Source organism: Panthera leo, chromosome B3 (assembly GCF_018350215.1).
Source record: "Panthera leo isolate Ple1 chromosome B3, P.leo_Ple1_pat1.1, whole genome shotgun sequence".
NCBI classification, from domain to species: domain Eukaryota; kingdom Metazoa; phylum Chordata; class Mammalia; order Carnivora; family Felidae; genus Panthera; species Panthera leo.
Window position 1 is genome coordinate 136,112,111 of NC_056684.1, and position 20,060 is coordinate 136,132,170.

Consider the following 20,060-nt stretch of genomic DNA (forward strand, 5'->3'; position numbering starts at 1 on the left):
CCTCAGTGGTGTCCCTCACTTGTGGACGGCCCCTCAAGGACCCCACATGACCTTTGGGATACAATTGAGGTACTCACAGGGGTGGGGGGGGTGGTGTGGACCGACCCGGATGCTCCAGGGAGAGTAGGAGCCAGAACTGGGAAGCACATCCCGGTACCACCCGTGTCCCGGTCACCCAGGGCCTCCAGGCTCCCAGAAGCAAGGTCTCAGCTCTCCCTGACCTGTCAGCAGCATCGGCCACAGCTGGTCGCTTCCTTTGAACTGAATGCCTTCCTCCCTTGAGGCTAAGGCACCGTGGGGCTCTCCTGGCATTCACTCCTCATTCTCCTTCCCTTCCCCCTCCTCTAACTCATACTGTGCGCCCGGGCTGGGGCCCGGCCCCTCACTCATCCCTTGTCCCCTGGACAACTGTTCTCTCTTTTCTCGCATTCTGTTTCTGTCTGTTGGACATGAATCAATCACAGGGCCAAACTAACAGCAAAGCTGTCTACGGCTCCCTGTGGTCCAGCTTTCCTGGGGGCGAGGACACCCTACCACGAAGCCTCCCCGGTCCACACCCCAGCCACTCGAAAATCCAGCCCTCCCCCACACCACGCTGATATTCCCCCGCCTTCAGCACCCAGGGCCAGGTCTCCGACAGCTGGAGACCACCCCTGCATCCCAAGCCTGCCCGAATTATTCAAAGTCTCCGATCTTAAACTGCTTCCCTGCATGCCGCCTGCAGCCTCCTGTTCCTAGGGAGTAACACTAAAATTTTCTTTCAACGGCATTGGCTTCTGTGTTGCCACTGAGTCACCTTTATAAGTTAAGACCAGGCAGCAACCTCACCTAGCTCCAGGCCTTGGACACCTGCCCACCACGGAGCCTCTCTCTTGAGCTCTCCCTGGGAATCCAAGCCCATATTTCCAACTGCCCACGTGACATTCCAGCCGCACCTCTGACGCTCAGTGTCCTACCACCTCACGTCCTCTGCCGCCTTCCCGTTCCCGGGAATCAGCCTTGCCATTCAAACTGGTTGCTCAGCCAAAAGTCTAGGGGTCCCCTTCAATTTTCCCTTTCTCTTGAAAGCCCCATACTCATTCCCGCCTCAGGGACTCTCTCTGGGACATTCCTACTCTCATGTCTGGCTCCATCTGGACACTGAGATCTCAGTTTGACGTCCCCTCCCCAGACAGGCCTTTGCCGATCTGTCCCGTGGCCCTGTTTCGTTTCCTGCATGGGGCCATCACTGCCCGAAGCTCTGCTGTGCTTAGTGTCTGTCTCCCGTCATGGCCCAGCGTCCCCAAGAAGACCGGGCACAGAGCAGCGCTCCAGGTGGATCTGCCGGATGTCAGGGGAAGGACTCAGGACTGGGAGTCTAGGCCCCAGAAGTGAGGGCTTGGGAGGAGTGGAGCGAAGAGCTGATTGAGAGAGAGAGAGAGAGAAGGGGGGCAGGGTGGCAGACAGGATGGGCTGACAGCAGTCAGCCACACCACAGACACTCCACGCTGACTCAGCCTTCAGGACACCCTGTGTCTGCTGTCCTTGACTCCAGCCATTCATTTCCTGTGGTCACAGCCTCCCTTGTCACCGCATACTCACACTCTTCTGGAAGTGGACTCTCCTTTTAAACCCAAATACACGCATTGGGAAAGGAAAGCAACATCATCCATGAAATCACTGTGTCGGGCTGTCTCAAGTCCTAGGCCACGCTGCAGAAGCTCGGGAGTGGCCTTCTAGGGCACGGCCAGTGGCCCGGTGGTCTCTCAGTGGGAAAGGGCAGGTGCCCTCCCAACGCACCCCCCCCCCATCCTCATACAGGCGGTCACTGTCTGTGGCAAGGTCTCTGTCCACCCGCCTGCCTTCAGCATCCAGCCTGGGGCCCTGAGAGCCCAGCGTCCTGCACCACAGGCCACAGGAAGCCCTGTGACCAACTCCCCCCCCCACCCCCACCCCCACGCGGGCTCCAGATTCTGCGGTTTGAGGGGTTCAGCGCCCCCTGCTGGCAGCTGGCTGAACCCCTGCACATCAGAGTGCATCCGTGGAAAGCTCAGCCCTGTCTCTGTCCTTGTCCTGCCCCTTCTCATCTCATCACCTTCCCACTGTGATCCCTGAAATGTACCAGACATTCACATCTCCTCTCCTGCAATGCTTTTGCCCACAAGACTCCCCCACTCTTCTCCCACTGATGCATCTGATACACCCCAATCATCTCCAAGACTACAAAGCACCACTCCCTCCAAGAAGCCTCCCTTACTTTCACCCAGGGAAATGGATCATACCTGCTTCCTGTTCCTGTGAAAACCCTGTCATAGATTCTGTCATGCTGTAAGGTGCTTTTCCCTTCACGTGCCTTTCTCTGTGGAGACGGTGTCTCCTGTCCTCGGGACCCAGCTCCGAGCTGTGTGGAGCAGAGGCTCACTTGGGAAATGTTTGTTGTTGAATGATTATACTGTCAACCTACTTCAGAGGTTCTGAGCAGGACTATGCTGAGCAAAATCAAATATAAATATTTGAGATGAAATCATGATACATACCTATGTGCTCATTGAGAAAAAAATTTTTAAATGGAAGTTTATAAACTAAAAAATGAAACCCCCTTCAAGCCTCTCCCGTCCTACAACCTTTCGTAAATCACCACTGTTATCAGTTTGGGGTGCCTCCCTCCCACACTTTCCCCAAGCAGCCCCTTTTACTTTACCTTTTCTTCTTTCTTTGTTTTTTTTTATTTTTAACATAAATGGGGTCATACGATACACCTAACTCTGAGCTTTATTTATTTATTTTTCATGAAACCATCCATCTTGAGGTTCTTCTTGCTAAGCACCTGTAGCCTCAGGACATTCTATCAGTGGCTACAAAACATTCTGTGCTACAGTACTGTGTACATTTCAAGTCTTTGTCTTTTTGTCTTTCCTTTTGTGTGTTTGTTGCAGTTGTAAACACACACCCTCGGGCACAGTTCCGCAAACATCCTCGGGCACAACTCTTTGCGCCCATGTGCCCATATTCCTGTAGAATTGACTCTTGGAACTCTAAGGGCAGACCTATTTCCTATTTTAAGAGACGCTGCCAACAGACCCTCCAAAAAGGCGACAGCAACTCACACTCATACCAAGAATGCTTAAGTGTATCTATCTCTGTCTGCCCATCCTTCACAGCACTGTTTTTAGACAATTCTGACACCCCCCGATTGTCTCAACCTTCAAGTCCAGCTGGAATCGGGCTAAAATGGGTATTTAGGGTAACGGTCAGAGGAAAGGGGTCTGGAAAGGGAGCATGGTAGGCACATGAATCTACTGCTGAGCTGCCCCATGTTCTCCTTGGCCAGGGAGGGTAAGTCCCTGCCCCCCTCCACCAAACCCTGCTGAGCATTTGATCCTGGACCCAGACCCCCCCCCCCCCCCCAGCAGAGGCTTTGTTTTTAGGAAGCAGCAGCTCCAGCCTGCTCTCAGAGAATGCTCTCTGGAGGAAGTGTGTGTTCCGAAGAATCAGAGAATCACAAACCTGGTTAGGCATGGCAAGGCAAGGAGGGAAGACAAAACCAAGTGTTACGTCCTGCAAGGACCACGGGTCCTGGAACGTGAATGTGCTTTCTGTGATGTCTAGAGCCGTCCTCTGAGGCTGTGGAAGGGGGGCTGCTGGGGCGTGCAGGGGGCTCACCTCTCACTCCACTGTCACCCCAGACCCGGAGGACCCTGTTTGGAGAGGGAAACTTGGAAATAGCTTGTCATTTGTGTTATCTGACAAGATGGAAAGGGGGGGACCAGGCAATGCCAACATACAAACAGCGTTCTTCACCCCAGACTCTTCCTGGCCAGCACCCTGTGGGAGCAGGGGGCAGTGTGCCCATAGCTGCCTGGGGTCACTTTTGCAGATTTCAACCTTCTAGGAGCTCCGAGATGGTCTCCAGCGTCACCTGGCTTGTCTTCCTTCTGGCTCTGATTTTAACAAGCCTTAGGCAAGGACCTGAAAACGACTCACGAAAAACCAAGGTAAGGAAGAGGGGAGGGTGGCCCTGGCAGGGCCAGCAGCAGGAGCCCCCTGGGGACTCTCATCAGTCACCCAGGAGCTCGAGTGGCGAATGCATCTGTGAGCGGGTCAAGCGAGGGACTGTGCATGTGGGAGAATGTGAAGTGCGAGCTGACTGGATACGGCCAACAGCCAACCAGCGCTTGCTGGGAAGGGACAAAAATGCTGGTGCCGAAATATACACCCCTCATGTCCACGTGGTATTTCAGTGTCCAGCCTGCTTCCATTTTTATTCACCCCAGAGCTTATTCTTTCATTCTATGAGGGAATGGAAGAACAGGTATTATTGTCCCCATTTACAGATGAGAAGACTGTGTCCAGCATTGGGGGTGGGGGTCCCTCCTTCGGAAATGTAGGCCTTCTTTGCCCAAGTCTCTTGCTTCCCAGGGGTAACACCCTCCCGAAGCCAACCCTGAGGCTCCTACGGTCAGCCCTTCTGCTTGCTTTCCAGCTAACATACTAAGGCGCATCATGTCATCACATGTTATAACTAACTCCGTCCCCCCCACTAGACTACGCCCCCCATGAGTCAGGGGATGATTCTGATGGGTCCCCTCCGCCCTCCTCCCACCCGGCAGGTGCTGAGCAGATGTTTGTGGATAGATAGATGGGAGTGTGGGTGGATCCTGAAGCCCAGTGTGAACCAACTGCTTGACAAAAACAACATGGGGTTTCCAAGGATCCCACATCTAGTCAGGAAAAGGGGGATACATAATCCTGGGATGGGGGGGCGGGTGGAGGGGGGAGACAGGGAGAAGAATGAGCAGGGGCTCTGGAATATCTTCAAAGTGCTGGGGTGTGGAAGGGGGGCTTTGGTCAGAGTTCTTGAGGGGCAGGAGCCTCGGGCTGCAAGCCAGGGAGGCCATGAAGGTTGAAACTGAAAGGCTCCTTCCCTGGGAAGCGCAAGAGACCCCGAGGAATTCCCACGGCGCCCTCTTGTGGCCATTTGAGGCCAAGACTGAGAGCTCAGAGGAGAATCCTGCCTTTTCCTCTTAGCCAAGGGCATTATTGAAAGAGGGGGTGGGAGCCCTGATCAGGGGAGTCAGGATTTTAATCCTGACCGTACCACTAGTTCACCGGGTTGCTTGGGCCAGCCACTGCACCTCTCAGCTTCAGTTTCTTCGTTTGATAATGAGGGAACTGCTCTCACGAACGGAAATGCTGACCACGGGTGAGGCTAGAGCGGTGGGGGGCGGTGGGGGTGGGGGGAGCGGATGGGAAGCACTCCCACCTGTTCACTGGGCCTCCTCTAGGAATTTGGCGGTCAGTGCTGACCTGGGAGTGCAGTCCCTCCAGTGACACGGGAGGAAACGGAAGCTCAGAGAGGTTAAGTGACCTATCCTTGGTCACTCAGCTGGTTTGTGTCACAACTAAGATGTGAAGCCGGGTCTGTCACTTCAAAGCCCCCTCATCTGACTCCCTGGTGCTTCTCAGGGTCTCCAAGATCCCCACCACCTCTGCTGTGGTTCAGGGTGCCTGCTGGAGGAAAGAGATCCACAGGGGCCATTAGGGTCCTCACAGGGGGCCACAGCAGGAAGGAAAGAGTCAGTTGACAGGGCATACAGGTGGAGAGTGACCCCGTATACAAAACGGAGTCTTTGCAGAGGACGAAATTAGGCCACCACTCAACTAGCCATCGAAACAATGTTCTCTGGGCCAAGTGCCCAACCAGGAGCTCAGCTCTTATCCAGAGCCCAAGCTGCCTCAGTTTACCTGGCACACCTACCTTCAGGGGTCTGGCTGAGGTGATTGGTCCCTTGTGGGGTGATTTGGGCGTGTCTGAGAAGTTCACAACCAACCGATGCTCTCCTCTGTTCCCTGGGCTGGCACGTCTCTGCAGGGCTTGGCCTCAGGAAGAAACCAATGAAAAGCGCTAAGGAGCCTCCCGACTCAGAAGGGCCTGGGGTTCAGGTCTCAGGTCTGCCAGTTCCCAGCTGAATGAAACTGAACAAATCACTGTGTGCCTCAGTTTCCTCCTCTGTGAAACAGGGGTACTCAGAGGAGCCCTAGAGTATGGCTGGAGGATCTGGAGAGTGAGCATGAGCCCCTCTGTGCCTCTTTCCAGTATATAAAGCGCTGGCCAGGGCTTACTGGTCTCAGAGAGCATCAGCTCCCGGTGTGGGGCTCTAGAAGCTTCTAGAGCTTCTAGGGGCTGGGTGTGGGGAGAGAAGACGATGCTGTGGCAGACCCTTCCCTGCACTGCCCCCAGGATGCTCACAGAGGGCGTTAGAAGGCGGCCCCACATTGAAGGTTTGTGCTCTTTTGGGGGGTGGGGAGCAGACTTTCGACACTCCCTCCACATGAGATGACCGTTTGGCAGAATTGAAGGGGGAAGAGAAAAGAATGACTCTCCAATGTTCACTTGTGTCCTCCTGGGCACTGTTAATTAATATTTAAATTAACATTATATCCAGGGCAAAGCTTGGTAAAACTTCTCTGCGTGTGGGGAGGGGGACAGAGAGCCCAGTTAGGAGGCTCTGGAAGCGTCCGGGTGAGGCGAGAGAGACGGTGGGAGATGGGTCCAGGGTAGAGCAGAGGAACTGGTGACGAGGGGTCGGATTCTCGATATAGCTTGCAAGCAGAGTCCAGGGGCAAGCCGATGGAAGGCTATGACTGCGGGGGTCAGGGATGACTCTGAGGTCTGGCCTGAGCACCTGGAAGGAAAGAGCCGCGGTTATTTGAGGAGGAAAAGCCTGGGGAGAAAACCCGGAACTCAGTCTTGGGAGTAGAAAGCTGGAGGATCTGGAAGATCCTTGGGGAGAGAGCAAGAGAGCGGCTGGATAGGACTCTGGAGGTCAGGGGAGAGGTGCAGGCTGGAGACGGACGCGGGAATGATCGGCTCACGACTGGTGCTGAAAACTCATGAGACTCATGGAGTTTTCCGGGCTGTGAGTGCAGAGGAGAGGAGCACACTGTTCCTGGAGCTGTGGCCGACGATCCAAGTCCAGGCTTCACTGGGTGAATACCCAGCGCACATCTGCTGCCTCACTTCCCACTCTGGGCAGGACCTGCCGGAAAAATCCGCATCTCTGGCCCTGGGAGTGGCCTGCATTGTCCAGCCCGCGTCTCATGCTTCTTACCTCCCTCCTCTGCCCACACTCTCTCCTCCCAGAATCCACTGCATCCTGACAGAGATAAAGCCACCCAACACATCCTTTAGCCTGCGGGAAGGGATCTGTGGAGCTGGGGTCCTGTTTCCATCACCCTTATCATCCATTCAAGGTCTGATGGGAACTGTCACTGCCAGCCCCTCACAGATGTCTTTGAACTGGAGCTAGATGTGGTCAAGCCCTTGGGCACTATTCGGGGTTCTCTCTCCCCCTCCACCACGCCTTGGTAGGTCTTAGAGCCCTGTCGGACCCAAGTCTTTCTCCATGGTCCCAGCAAGCCAGCAGAGTGAGTAGAATGGCCCCCATCTTACAGATGAGAAAAGTGAGGTCCAGAGAGGCGAAATCATTTGCCCAGATTAGCAGAGGCAGGACTGGAATGTAATTGCCTGACTCTTAAGGTTCGCGCATTATCTCTGCTTCCAGGTGAGAAATGTGCTCCCGGGAGCACCTACCATGTGCAGGGCACTGAACGCCACCTGAGTTTGACAGTGTTTGGCCTGAGCAACCCTGTCAGCCTCGTTACCCCAGAGGAGGTGAGGGGGCTCCTGAACTCACTGTAGTAACTCTTCTTATCTGAGCAAGACCGTGCTGGGGAGCCTGGGAGTTACTGATTGTGCAAACGTCTCTCTCTCTCTCTCTTGACAAGACTTTATTCAGAGAATTTTTACAGTGTGTGGTTTGGGCTGGATCTGGGCTACAGACAGAGTTGTGATCAGAGGTCAGGAAATAACGAGTTGGCACTGGGACGGGTGACCCAGGGAGTAGGCCGAGGGCTGGGCTGTGAGGCCAGAGGCGGCAAGCCAAGAGGGACAATATCCCCTGCCTCCTCTGAGGGGCGCTGTGGTGTAGACACAAACTGAATCCAAACCCCAGGTCCTCGGCCACTTTGCTCAGAGGTCAGAGGAGAGCTTTTCTACCTCCTGCAGCCTCAGTTTCCTAATCTGTCAGATGGGAAGGATGACGCCCCCCTCAGAAAGTTTTATTTATTCAGTCATTGGTTTGTTACGGATGGTTACGTTATATCTGAGATAGCAGCTATAAAGCTCTCGGTGCATCGCGGTATTTAAGGGGAGTGGGGCTCCTCCCCTGTCACCTTTCTCTTAGGAAATCCCACTTCGGGGAGGCAAGGGCTCCTCTCCGATGAGAGAGTGCATTGTTTATGTGGAACTGGCGGGGGACAGCTGTGGCCGGGAGGACCACGGAGCATATGCTGTTCCCAGGATGTCTCATGACCGGCTACCGGAGGCCCCAACAGGACTCAGAGGCCAACCAGTCATTTTGCTCCATGCTGTGATTTGTTCAGCAAACATTTATTATGTGCCTACTGCATGCAGAAGAAATGGGGGATTCAACCGTTCTTCCTAACTTTATCTCTGCCCCACCTCCCACCCCCCACCCCACCCCCCGCCATGGCGACCTCCCCTCTCCATTGTCCTAAACATCTCAGTGCCTCTATTCTCCAAAATGCCTACCCACTCTAGTCTCTGTGTATTGCACGGAGTCAATGAGCTCTGGTCTGGGAAGTGGGAGCGCTTGAGGACTTGGGAAATCAGTCTTTCTCTGGGACTCTGTTCCCTTGGTTAAAATCCCAAGGGTCGGGTTACCAGAACGCCAAGCTTTGCACACGCTGGCTTCGCAGCCTGTGGCTGGGAGCTGGAGGCAGGGACACCTGGCACCCAGCCAGCCCATCTCCATCCGCGCCCGCAGAAGGCACGACTAGCTGATCAGGGCATTCTAACTGCCGGGCCTGCGGGGCCCTCGGAATCTTTCCACAGGGCACCTGCCAGCCATCACCAATCAAATCCGAGTTGGCAGTTGAGATGAAACGGACTTTTCATTCCTGGCTGTGCCCTGCGTTGGGTGAAGAGACGCACCAGAAAGGCTCCCGGAGTCACAGGCAAGGTGACCGACATGTGGCACAGTAGCTGGGATCAGCGGGGGGCAGTGGTCCATGGGGATCACCCGACAGGGGCGTAAAGGCATGACTGCTGTGTTATTCCTGCCACATCGGCCCCTCTCTATGGGTGAGCCGTGCCCAGGCTGGGCTTCACTGGGCAGCTGTGGACCCAGCCCAGAGGGGCAGAGCTGGGGGAAGGGCACAGACTCCGAGCCAGGCACTGTACTAGGCTTGGTCACAGATGATCTCTCTTTTTTTTTTTAATGTTTTTTTTTTTAATTTTTAATTTTTAACATTTATTCATTTTTGAGACAGAGACAGAGCACGTGTGGGGGAGGAACAGAGAGAGGGGGAGACACAGAATCCGAAGCGGGCTCCAGGCTCCGGGCTGCCAGCACGGAGCCCGACGCGGGGCTCGAACTCACGGACCGTGAGATCGTGACCTGAGCCGAAGTCGGACGCTTAACCGACCGAGCCACCCCGGCGCTGCCCAGATGATCTCTCTTAATCCTCATTGTCCACTCTGCCAGCCAGCTGCTATTAGCTCGACCTTAAAGACGGTCACACTGACACTTGTCTCTGCCACTGCAGTCGGGCCATGGCCAGGGGCGCGGGGACTGGGGAGCAGGGCTGTGAGGCATCACGAGGTCTCCGGCTGCTCTGAGGGCACCGCCATGCTGGCGCTCAGCCTTGGCTGTGAGAGGAGGTCACCAGGGCAGGAAGCCCCCGGTCTGGCGGCCTGGCAGCCAAAGGGGTTTATTTCAACCCAATGCCTTTCTTTCCAAGAAAAGTGGAAAGGCCTGTCTGTTCCGATTACAGCTGACAGCCTGCCTCAGGCCAGTCTTTGATAGAAATACTCCCATTATATAAGGGGGTTACATAAATCATCTTGTGATGTCTGTCACACGTCCGCGAGGTGCTGGCCGTGCCGCTGTGCCTCTGAAGGGGCATTTGTATATTCCCGGAGTCGAGATGGTCAGGCCCAAGTCGCCAGGTCGGGAGGGGCGTGCCTGGCTCTCTGGGTTAGCTAAGCCCCTAGGAGGGAGTCGGGGCCTGCGAGTTAGTTAATAGTCAGCAGGGAGCAGCATCACACAGTGGTCACGACCAAGCGTCTCCACCCGGCTGCCGGCATCTCAGGCCCTGGTCTGCCATTTACTGACCAGACGACCTTGGGCAAGTTTCCATGCTAATTTGTGCCTCAGTTTCCTTATCCATTGAACAAATGGCTCACTATGTGTCATATACCTTGATCCAGTGGTGAGTGCTGGCTAGGGCCGAGCTCTGAGCAGACGTCAGGGTGCAGAACAGCCTGACCTTGGGTGAATCATCTCCCCTGCCCGACCTCTCTTCTTCACCTCTAAAATGGGAAGATGGCCCATCTCTTGGAACGGAACTTTCTACAGAGGTGTGGAAACGTAAAATTGTCTTTAAAATTTATTTTTGGCGATTGAAAATATTACGTGCTAAAAACTGTACTAACAAACACACACTGAAACGAGTTGTAACTCACAAGCCAGCTCACTAGACCCGTTAGCCTGGACAGTTAACTGGTTAACGCCCCCGGGGACTAGATACTAAAGCTTCTCGGGGAATCGTTTTAATTTGACGACTATCCTGAGATAGCAAGACAGACTTTTAAAAATTTACCATTTTAGCCTCTTATCTCTTTACGTCAAGATTTCTATAGGTTCTGCAACCAGAGCAAAATATGACCGATACTAGGCTGTAATCCACAACTCCTGATTTTGAAGTTCTAGGTCATCAAAACACTCTCCTGGTGTGAATCTGCTGTTTTCAAAATAAGCGGAAATTATCGCATTTGGGTGTGTAAAAGAAATCTGCCCTCCTAGCACGTCCCTGTCACTGTTTCCTATATTGGACTCCCTCAGGAGTCTGTTTAACGGGCTTCTTTGTGTAAACACAGTTTGAAAGCCCACTGCCCCAGGTGACCTTCCAGGTTCCCCCTCTGGCTGGGTGGTTCATGTCATTGCCACCTGCCTCCTCTCACTTTTGGTTCCAATCTGCAGCTGTGTTGGCTGAATTCTAGAAGTGGGTTATGTCAGATGACGTCCAGAGATTCTGGATGGGTGGCTCCAGGTAGTTTGTCTGGGAAACCAGGGAAAGTTGGGGTGTTTGTCCCAGTGATGGGTGGACAGAAGATGGCTGTTAAGTCGTCAGAACAGAGTTGGTCTCCCCTCCAGCACGTTGCACTGGGGACAGAGCAGCAAGCAAAGGAAGCCCCCCTCCTCCGTGCCCTCTGGTCCCCGCACGCAGGTGCTGAGTGGAGTTACTAGAACCCGGAAGTCCCTGACACTGAACCATGTAAATAACCTTGAGGAGGGGTTAGCGCAGCTGGAAGGTCAGAGACCCGCGTCCGCGGCGGATGATGGGGAAGGAAGTCTCAAGTTCAAGTCAGCCCCGCTCATGTGCCTTTAACAGGTGCTTCGGTGGCCCCGTCTGGTGCGGAGAGATGCAATTATGAAACGGTGCTCCCTGTTCTCCACACACCCACAGTCCAGAAGGAACACCGAGGATTTGTTGTCAGGTGCAACCGTAGCCGTCACCAGGCTCCTTCACTAAGTCCTACTCTGTGCCGAGGCCGTTCTACAGAAATTCGGAGGTGAATGAGCAGTTGTGCCCTGCTTTCACGGAGCTCACTCAGGTGGAGGTAGATGGGTGGGTGGGGCAAATAGTAAACAAACAAATAAACAAACAGAGGCAGCAGTTTTTCCATTCGGTGGAGTGGGCAACATATGTGATTCATGAAACATTTAGTGAGAAACTACCCTGCGCCAGGCCCCGGTTAGGGGTCAGATTACCAAAGGCTTTCTGGGTTAGGCCAAGGAGGTTAGACTTCATTTTGGATCTATAAACATAGGGATGGGAGAGGGTGCACGGAGACCGGCCTGGCTTCAAGTTCAGTTTTGCCAGTTATTGGCTGTGAGGCCTTGAGAAAGCAGCTCAGTCTCACATCCTTCATAGCAGTACTCCCCTCAGTGAGCTGTCGCGGGGTCAGGTGGGGTCTTCTACGTGTGTGATCACTGATTGCAGCTCTTGGCACATATAAGGTGCTGACCAAGTATCAGTTTCTTCCCTCCTCCTCCTCCTCCCTCTGCCCTTTTCCTCCTCCCCGCTCCTTCCTCCCTCCTCCCCCTTCCTTCCTCCCTTCCTCCCTCCTCCCCCTTCCTTCCTCCCTCCCTCCTCCCCCTTCCTCCTTCCCTTCCTCCCTTCCTCCCTCCTCTCCCCTTCCTCCTTCCCTTCCTCCCTTCCTCCCTCCTGTCCCCTTCCTTCTTCCCTTCCTTCCTTCCTTCCTCCCTCCCTTCTTTCCTTCCTCCCTCCTCCCCCTTTCCTCCCTCCTCCCCCCTTCCTTCTTCCCTTCCTTCTTCCCTTCCTTCCTTCCTCCCTCCTCCTCCTTTCCTCCCTTCCTCCCTCCCTTTCTCCCTCCTCCCCCTTCCTTCCTTCCTTCCTCCCTTCTTTCTTTCCTCCCTGCTTCCTCCCCCTTCCTTCCTTCCCTCCTTCTTTCCTTCCTTCCTCCCTCCATCCCTCCCTCCTCCCCCTTCCTTCCTTCCTTCTCTCCTTCTTTCCTCCCTCCCTCCCACCCTCCCTCCTCCCCTTCCTTCCTTCCCTCCTTCTTTCCTCCCTTCCTCCCTCCATCCCTCCTTCCCTTTTTTCCTTCCTTCCTCCCTCCCTTCCTACCTCCCTTCCTCCCTTCCTCCCTTCTTTCCTTCCTTCCTTCTTTCCTTCTTTCCTCCCTTCCTCCATCCCTCCCTCCCTCCCTCCCTTCTTTTCTTTCTCCTCAATAAGTAGGAAGAACACACAGGAGAAACAGCCCATATAAGAGCACTATGGGATGAGTTTTTAAGCTATAGACTCAAACCCCACAAGGTTCACTGGCCTTGGGGGTTTGCTACTGGCAGAGCAGTGAGGGGACGACGTCACCGGCGAGCAAAGCCCGGTGGGCTGCAGCAGGAACAGACCCCAAGCCTGCAGGAGGCCACAGTGGGAATGGGCCGGGATGGTTTGAAGCCAGCGTCCCAGCAGAGAATGATGCAGAAGGCGGTTAAGTGGGCCAGCGCTGGGTTACGGAGGGATTCGAACACTAGCCGAGCCGTGTGACCTGGCCCCCAGGCAGGGGGCAGCAGGGGGCCCACCCCAGTGACCTCGGGGCAGCCCTGTGCAGGGCCAGTTGGGAGGAGCAAGGATGTTCCCGCCTGTACCGGTCAGGCTGGGCTCGGTTCTGCTGCAGAGACAACCCTCAGCTCTCAGCGCTTAGAGCAACGATGACTTAGCCGTCGTGCTGCCGCGGAGAGGGGCCGCTGTCCAGGGCGGGGGATGGCCAGCGGTTGGGAGACTCCAGTCCAGAGACACCTCTGTGTCAGCCCCTGCTTCCCCCGCTGCCTCAGCAGGGGGAGGGGCACGGGGCATCCCACGCCCGATCCCCGATCCCTAAATTAAGTTCCGGCTAGTGGGCACAGGGCCCTCTCCTCCAAACCCTTCATTTGGCCTGCAGGGACCCTCCAGCCAGAGAGGGAGGCGGCTTGAAGGCAGGCCACTGTGGCCCGCGGCAGCAGTCTATTGGCCAGCAGGCGGGGGTGGGACCATCCTCCTGGGTGAATCCCCTGGGCCTGCCCTGCAACTGCTCCCATGCGGGCGAGGGGACCTCAGAGAGGAGTCCTTGGCATCACAGACCGTGCTACAGAGGTGGGGTGTAGGCCGCCGGCCCGGCCGTTCAGCTGAGCGGAGGACCGGAGGAGACGCTGGAAGAGGAAGGGGGGAAAGGACGGGAAGGGGAAGAGGTGGAAGGGAAAGGAGGCCCGAGCAGAGAAAGGCAGGAGGCGCAGGGCCCGCCCAGGTCGGCCGGCACGGAGGCCGATCAGCCTGCCTCCGCCCGCGGCCTCACCTTCCCTCCGGCCAGTCAGTGGGCAGGGCCAGCGGCCAGCGCAGGGCTCCCTCGCTCGCTCAGAGCGGCCCGCTTGCGGCCCTGCCGGCGTTGGCACGGTGACAGTAGCCAAGTGTGCAAACTTGTGCCATTGTCCCCAGGCCAGGGGGAGCCATGGAGACTGGCTAATATGACACAGGAAAATGTTTGCTGATGGCAATTCTATGGGCTTTGTCCACCTCTTTCTCCATCATGACGACTCGATTTAAGTCCCTAACTGTTTGACTACAAATGCAAGGGGACCGTGCAACGCCAGCCTTTTGTCCGGCCGCGCTGAATGGGCAATTCAGGCTTTGTGCAGCTCAATTGAGGAAGCAAACATAAAGACAAGATTCCTGAGAGCTCCGGCTCCCTTCCCATGGATATCCCAGCACCTCGTTAGGGAGTCCTTCCCCGGCTACCTTTCCCGACATCAGCGAGCCGCCTGCCCTCACAGGCTGGCCAGGGGCCGGTGCCTCCGGGAGGGGGCTGGGAAGAGGGAGACAGAGACAGACAGAGACAGAGAGGGAGAGAGGAACGGGGCGGGAGGGGGAGAGGGAGAGACACTCAACACTCAAGGACAGAGGGGAAAGAGCCCGCCCCGGCTTACCCCGTCCGATTGTCTGTCTGCACTGGGGCATGGCAGCTGTAGGCCTGGAGTCTTTGGGGGAGGTATGCAAGCCCATCTCTTCTGGGCCCAGCCCCTCCTCAATCCTGGACTTTTTAAACACACGCACACACACACACACACACACACATGCACACCCACACACACACACACGCACTGCCCCCTCGAGAAACCAGGGAACCGAGGTCAAGGGGAGGAGGGGCTGAAGGGTAGAAATTTACCGGGAAATGATTGCATTTGGGAGCTGTCTTTTTTGTGATGGTCCCCATGGTGACAATTTGTGACGGCAAAGAATGTGGGAACGGGGCGCTGCCGCCTGATTGGGATGCTTTGTATCTGGAGAGGCGCTCCTGATTGGCCTGAGGGGCCCCCCAGCGCCGGGGACTCGTCCTCCATCCAGCCCACTCGAGGGCTGCACGACTGCTTCCAGCCGGACGCACGGAGCTCGCCGGCCACGCCGGGCCTGGCCCAGGTCTGCCGCGGGGAACCTGCCAGGCCACGTCGGCGGGGGGCCCGGGGCCGGCCCGCACCCTCGGTCAGTGTGGAGGCTCAGCTGGCTCCCGCCGGCTGGGTGGGGGCGTGGGGCAGGCTGGGGCCTGGGGGAGGGGCGAGGGGCCTCGGGTGGTGGCCCAGGAGGCATGAAATTGCTGCAGATGCTTCTGCGGGGGAGCCCCGCTGCCCACAGTCTGAGATCAGCCCGCCAGGCAGGCCCAGGCTTGAGTGCCAGACGGGGGTCCTGCCTGTCCTGCGTGAGCGCCGGGGGTGGAGCGTGGGCGCCGAAGAGGGGGGGCTGAAGCTAGCAGGCCTGGGGGCGGGGGTGGGAGGGGGAGGGCATCACCACTGGGGAGAGAAGGGGCTTGGCCTTGCTTTAAAGTGGAGCGGTGGCCTCGGCTCAGAAAATAAAAACCTCGCTGGCAAGTTGCGCACGTTGGCAGCGTGGTGTGTGGGAGACACGGTGCGCTGGGCACGCAGAGACTTGCGCTCCGGCCCCAGCAATGCCACTTGTAGCTGGGCCGCCCTGGGCAAGCCGCCCAGCCTCTCTGAGCCTCGGCTGCAGGGGAGGGTCAGACTTGGGAGGACTGAGGGGGCCCGCGTGTTCCCTCCCAGATGCTGAGGAAACGCATGCTCAGCGGCCTGAATGGGCAGCCCGGTGCCCAGGACTGTGTTTCAGGCTAAGGGGCGCTGGCCCTGCGGCCTCGGGGGGGGGGGGGGGCGGCGGCTGGGTGCTGGTGCCCGGAGAGACTCCCAATGGCCTGTGTGTCCCCCCAGGTCAGCTCTGTGCCCTCCCCTGGAGCTGCCAGCCACGAGCAGAACCCACCCGCTTCATGGAAAGCCCCATGCAGTGGCCTCCTGGTGATGGCAAACGACAGTGACGTAAAGATGCTGCTGAACTTTGTGAACCTGGCGTCCAGTGACATCAAGGCGGCCCTGGACAAGTCTGCACCCTGCCGCCGCTCAGTGGACCACCGCAAGTACCTGCAGAAGCAGCTCAAACGCTTCTCCCAGAAGTATTCCCGGCTTCCTCGGGGCCTCCCCGGCAGAGGGGCGGAGCCTCACCTGAAAAGGGGACCCGAGGACCGGCCAGGGAGGCTGCCCCTCGATTCTGGCCACGATTCCAGTCCCGGCGGGGGTGGGGGCTGCAAGGAGAAGGCTCTGGGGAACCCGTACAGGGAGGAATGTCTCTCTAAGGAGCAGACCTTACAGGGGCAGAACCCAGAAGCTGCCAGGCCTGGCCAGGTGCCCATGAGGAAAAGACAGCTGCCCGCTTCCTTCTGGGAAGAGCCTCGGGCCACCCACAGCTACCCGCTGGGGCTGGACGGGGGGCCGGGCCCCAGGGAGGGACCTCCCTATGAGGGTAAGAAACATTGCAAAGGTTTGGAGCCCTTGGATCCTGAGACGGCCCCAGTGCCGGCATCCCCAAGGGCACCGGCTGAAAAGGAGCCACTCAAGATGTCTGGGGTCTCCCTGGTGGGCCGCGTCAATGCCTGGAGCTGCTGCCCCTTCCAGTACCATGGACAGCCGGTCTACCCAGGTCCTCCAGGGGCCTTGCCCCAGAGCCCGGTCCCCGGCCTGAGCCTATGGAGGAAAAGCCCGGCTTCCCCAGGGGAGCTGGGCCACTTCTGCAAGGATGTGGATGGGCCGGGGCAGAAAGTGTACAGACCCGTGGTTCTGAAGCCTATCCCCACCAAGCCGGCTGTACCGCCACCCATCTTCAATGTCTTTGGCTACCTCTAGCCGGGCTGGGAGGCCCTCGGCTCCGACCTCTGGCCTGTAGGGGTGTTGGGGGCCCAGGGAGCTCTCCGTGCGAGAAGCGAGCTGGGCAGTGGCGTGGCCTCTTGGGAACCTTCTTCCCTTTGTGTGTGTGGATGGGAGGGGAGGACAGGATCGGGGCAGTGGCTTCTCCGGCAGGCGCCAAGTCAGCCCTTGCCTTGGGAGCTGTGGGGCCGGGCTCCGCCGGCCCCTCTCCCACCAGACCAGAGCCTGACAGAGCATCCCACTGTCCTCGTGCCGGTCTTGTGCGGCGGGGCTTTGCCCCGGCCCGCCAGCCGCTCCAGAAGCCAGAGTTACACGTCTGTTCACCTGCCACCCACTATGTAAGCCAATCTCAGTTCTGTTCTTTTCGGGGTGTTTTTTTTGTTTTGTTTTTTTTTTTTTGTAAATAATTAAGGTTAAAAGAATAAAGACATTTCTTTTGCAGTTTCCACATCTTGATGTCATGAGGTTGAATGGTCCCCAGGTTAAGAAATGCTGGCTGGGCCCGGGGCAGAGGGCAGCTTAGGGAAGGCGGCTGGCTGTGGGGGTGGCCGGGAATGACCCAAAGACCTCCACGGTGTCTGAGAATGGACACTGCGGGCCGGCAGCTCCACTCAAAGGAAGGAGGGTGGAGAGGAGTCACCGGGGAGTCACCTCTGCTTGCCAGGTCCAAGCAGAGGGTGAGGGAGGCCCGTATCTCCAGATGGTCCACAGTGCTCTAGAGAATAAGGAGGCCGGTACCGGAGGAGGTGGGGCTGGAGTCCTGGCTCTGCAATGGGATGTGGTGCTGGACCTTTCCTCCGGGGGCCTCCTTGCCCCACCTGCAGCGTGAGGGGTGGGATGAGAGTGGTCCCCCTCTGCTATGCCTTCCACTCTGATTACGGCCTCAGAGCAGAGGCCGGGCCAAGGCAATCATGCCCGACCCTGGCCGGAGAGAAAATCAGGACACACTGGAGCTTGGCCCCCTGTGGACAAGCCAAAAAAAAAAAAAAAATCTCTGGCTAAGTCAGATTCCTGGGTAACCTGCTGATGGCCCCCTTCCTGGGCCTGGCACATACCAGGTGCCCTGTCTGTGACAATGCACAGAGCAGGGTGCTGGTGGCAGGGAGTGGCCCTGGGTCTTGCCCTGATGCTGCCTAAAGGGCAAAGCCATTGGAGAGGCATGTGCCTCCATACCGGCCCAGGGTCTGTCTGCTGCGTGAACCTGCTCCGTGGCTGAGAGCACACAGACCTCATCAAAGCACAGCTCTCACCACTGGGACAGGTGCAGGGCCAGCCCTGGCTGAGGATTAGCAGCATGATGCTGGAAAGTTCATCTCCCTCTGTGCCTTGGTTTCCCCACTCTATAAAGCTGGGGACTAGGTCAGTGATAGCAAACAGAGGTACCTGCCATTTCTGCACCCAAGGCAGGTGTCCTCAACTAGTCACAGTCACTCTCCCTCGGGTGCCAGATACGACCTCGGAATCCTTTCTAACACAAGGCTCCAGGATTAGCGATTGTGAAGGGCCCTTCCTACTCTGTCTGGTTTTGCTCTAGGATTCCCCTGGAGTGGAGCATCTCTATGGGAGGGCAGCCTGCTCCCTGGGAAGCCAGTGGGTTTCTGGTAGTTTGTCTGATGGTCTGGGAGGACTTGAGAGCCACGGAAGCCACGTGATGCCGGCAGACTTGTTCTGAGTCGTTATCTAGCACACAGGGTGGGGCATCAGGACGCTCGCCACAGGCCACTCTGGTCTGCTCTGCCCCTCCACACGGTACAGCAAGGTGTTAGAAGCTCTGATCCACCTACCGGCTCTGTGACCTCGGGCAAGTTACTTAACCTCTCTGGGCCAAAACTTCCTTATCAGAAAAATATGACCGAAAATAGACAGATTGTCGTAGGGATGATGGGAGCACCTGGTACTCTTGAGTGTCACAGACCTGACAGAAAGCCGCACTCGCCAAAAGTCACCTCCCCTAGTCATCTGGGCCATCCAACTGTCCTCCCCCCGGGGAGGAACAGAGCCCAGGGAGGCGTGTTTTCTCAGAATGATGCCCCGAGCCGCTCTTGGGCTCCTTTCCCCAGGGGACACCCTAGTGATGCATGAATACAAACGCAGGGAGGCTTGTCTGGAAGCAGAAACCTTTACTAAGAAGCGGCTGGACAGAAGCACACGGCGCCGTGACTCCCCAGGCAGAAGCAAGTTGGGGGCAAAGACATGTAGGAAAGCTGTGGTTAAAAAAATACAGCCGCAGCAGAGGATTCCCTGAACAAAAAAGTAAGTCGTGCTGGTTCCAAGTGAAACCCAGGAACTCACCTCCCAGCCTCACGTCTCCAGCACTAACGTCCCACGTGCTGTGCGCACAAACCGGAACCACGTTCAGGATTTTTAGTGTTTGGTGATGCTGTTGAGACATCTCTGGGGCCCAAGTATGGGGGTGGGGGAGGAGGGCTCTGCAGAGGGCTGTGGCTCCCAAGTCGTTCTCTGGAGCAGCGGTGGTCAAGAAATGGAACAACCAAGCACAACCCGAGCACCGGCCAATCACAACCGACCCTTGGGAACAGGCCCCAGCCCAGGCCTTAATCCTTAAGCTTCTGGGTTGGGGCGCGGGTGTGGGGGGGAATAGGGGCCGGGATCTGAGAAGGCCAAGGCTGGGGAGAGACACCTGGGGAGGAGGGGCCCTGACCAGTGCCTGTGACCAACCAGTACTGACGAGCACTCGTATTCTAAGAGCCCAGTGTGTCCCAGCATCCCAAGAAGGTGTCACAACCATGCCCACCTGAAAATGGGCTGGGGGCTCCCGAAAACGCCTGGCTTCCCCCACAGAGCCACGTGAGGATCCCGGGGGGCAGCAGAGGGGACAAGGCTTCGTGCCTCCGGTTCGGTGCCTTTGCAGGGGTTGACAGTGGCCACCCCTCCAGCACCTTCGCTCACGGTGGCCCGTATTCAGATTTCTTTTCCTTCCTGGTATCTCAAGTTTTGTGGCAAACGGGTGAGCAGGACGCGAGGACAAGCTGCCAGGAAACATGTGTGTGCGAGGCAATCCCAGGTGTCAGGAGGCTTGTAGACACGCAGCCCTGTTTGCGATGCTGCTCCCGTTTCCACGGTGATTGAAGCAGGACAGAAAAACCAACCCCAGGCCGCTCCCCTCACAGAGCAGGAAGCTGCCCCCTCTCCTCCAGCTGCCGGCTCTCCTGTGGCTTTCAGAAGCCCAAAGGTGTCGTGCACCCTGTCCCAGCACCTGCCCCACCCCTACACCCGCCA

General features: G+C 57.1%; 1 protein-coding gene across 4 annotated transcripts; it reads left to right on the forward strand.

Annotated features, from left to right (window-relative positions):
* Positions 1-8,921: 8,921 nt before the first annotated feature.
* Positions 8,922-17,216, forward strand: FAM181A (family with sequence similarity 181 member A). Of its 4 annotated transcripts, none has more exons than XM_042944176.1 (3): positions 8,922-9,023; positions 11,458-11,638; positions 15,834-17,216. In XM_042944176.1, exon 3 carries the CDS (start codon positions 15,921-15,923, stop codon positions 16,797-16,799), a length of 879 nt encoding a protein of 292 aa, XP_042800110.1. In that variant the 5' UTR covers positions 8,922-9,023; positions 11,458-11,638; positions 15,834-15,920; the 3' UTR covers positions 16,800-17,216. The 4 variants fall into 4 exon arrangements, with proteins under 4 accessions (XP_042800110.1, XP_042800111.1, XP_042800112.1 ...); XM_042944178.1 differs by lacking the exon at positions 8,922-9,023 and adding an exon at positions 10,275-10,423; XM_042944177.1 differs by lacking the exon at positions 11,458-11,638.
* The last annotated feature ends 2,844 nt before the right edge of the window (positions 17,217-20,060 follow it).

Excerpts from the sequence above, each read along its gene's own strand:
- FAM181A (XM_042944179.1), top strand. The coding sequence starts at position 14,890 with ATGCTTTGTATCTGGAGAGGCGCTCCTGATTGGCCTGAGGGGCCCCCC. Across the intron at positions 15,100-15,833 it reads GGGGCCGGCCCGCACCCTCG|GTCAGCTCTGTGCCCTCCCC; the intron begins GTCAGTGTGGAG and ends GTGTCCCCCCAG.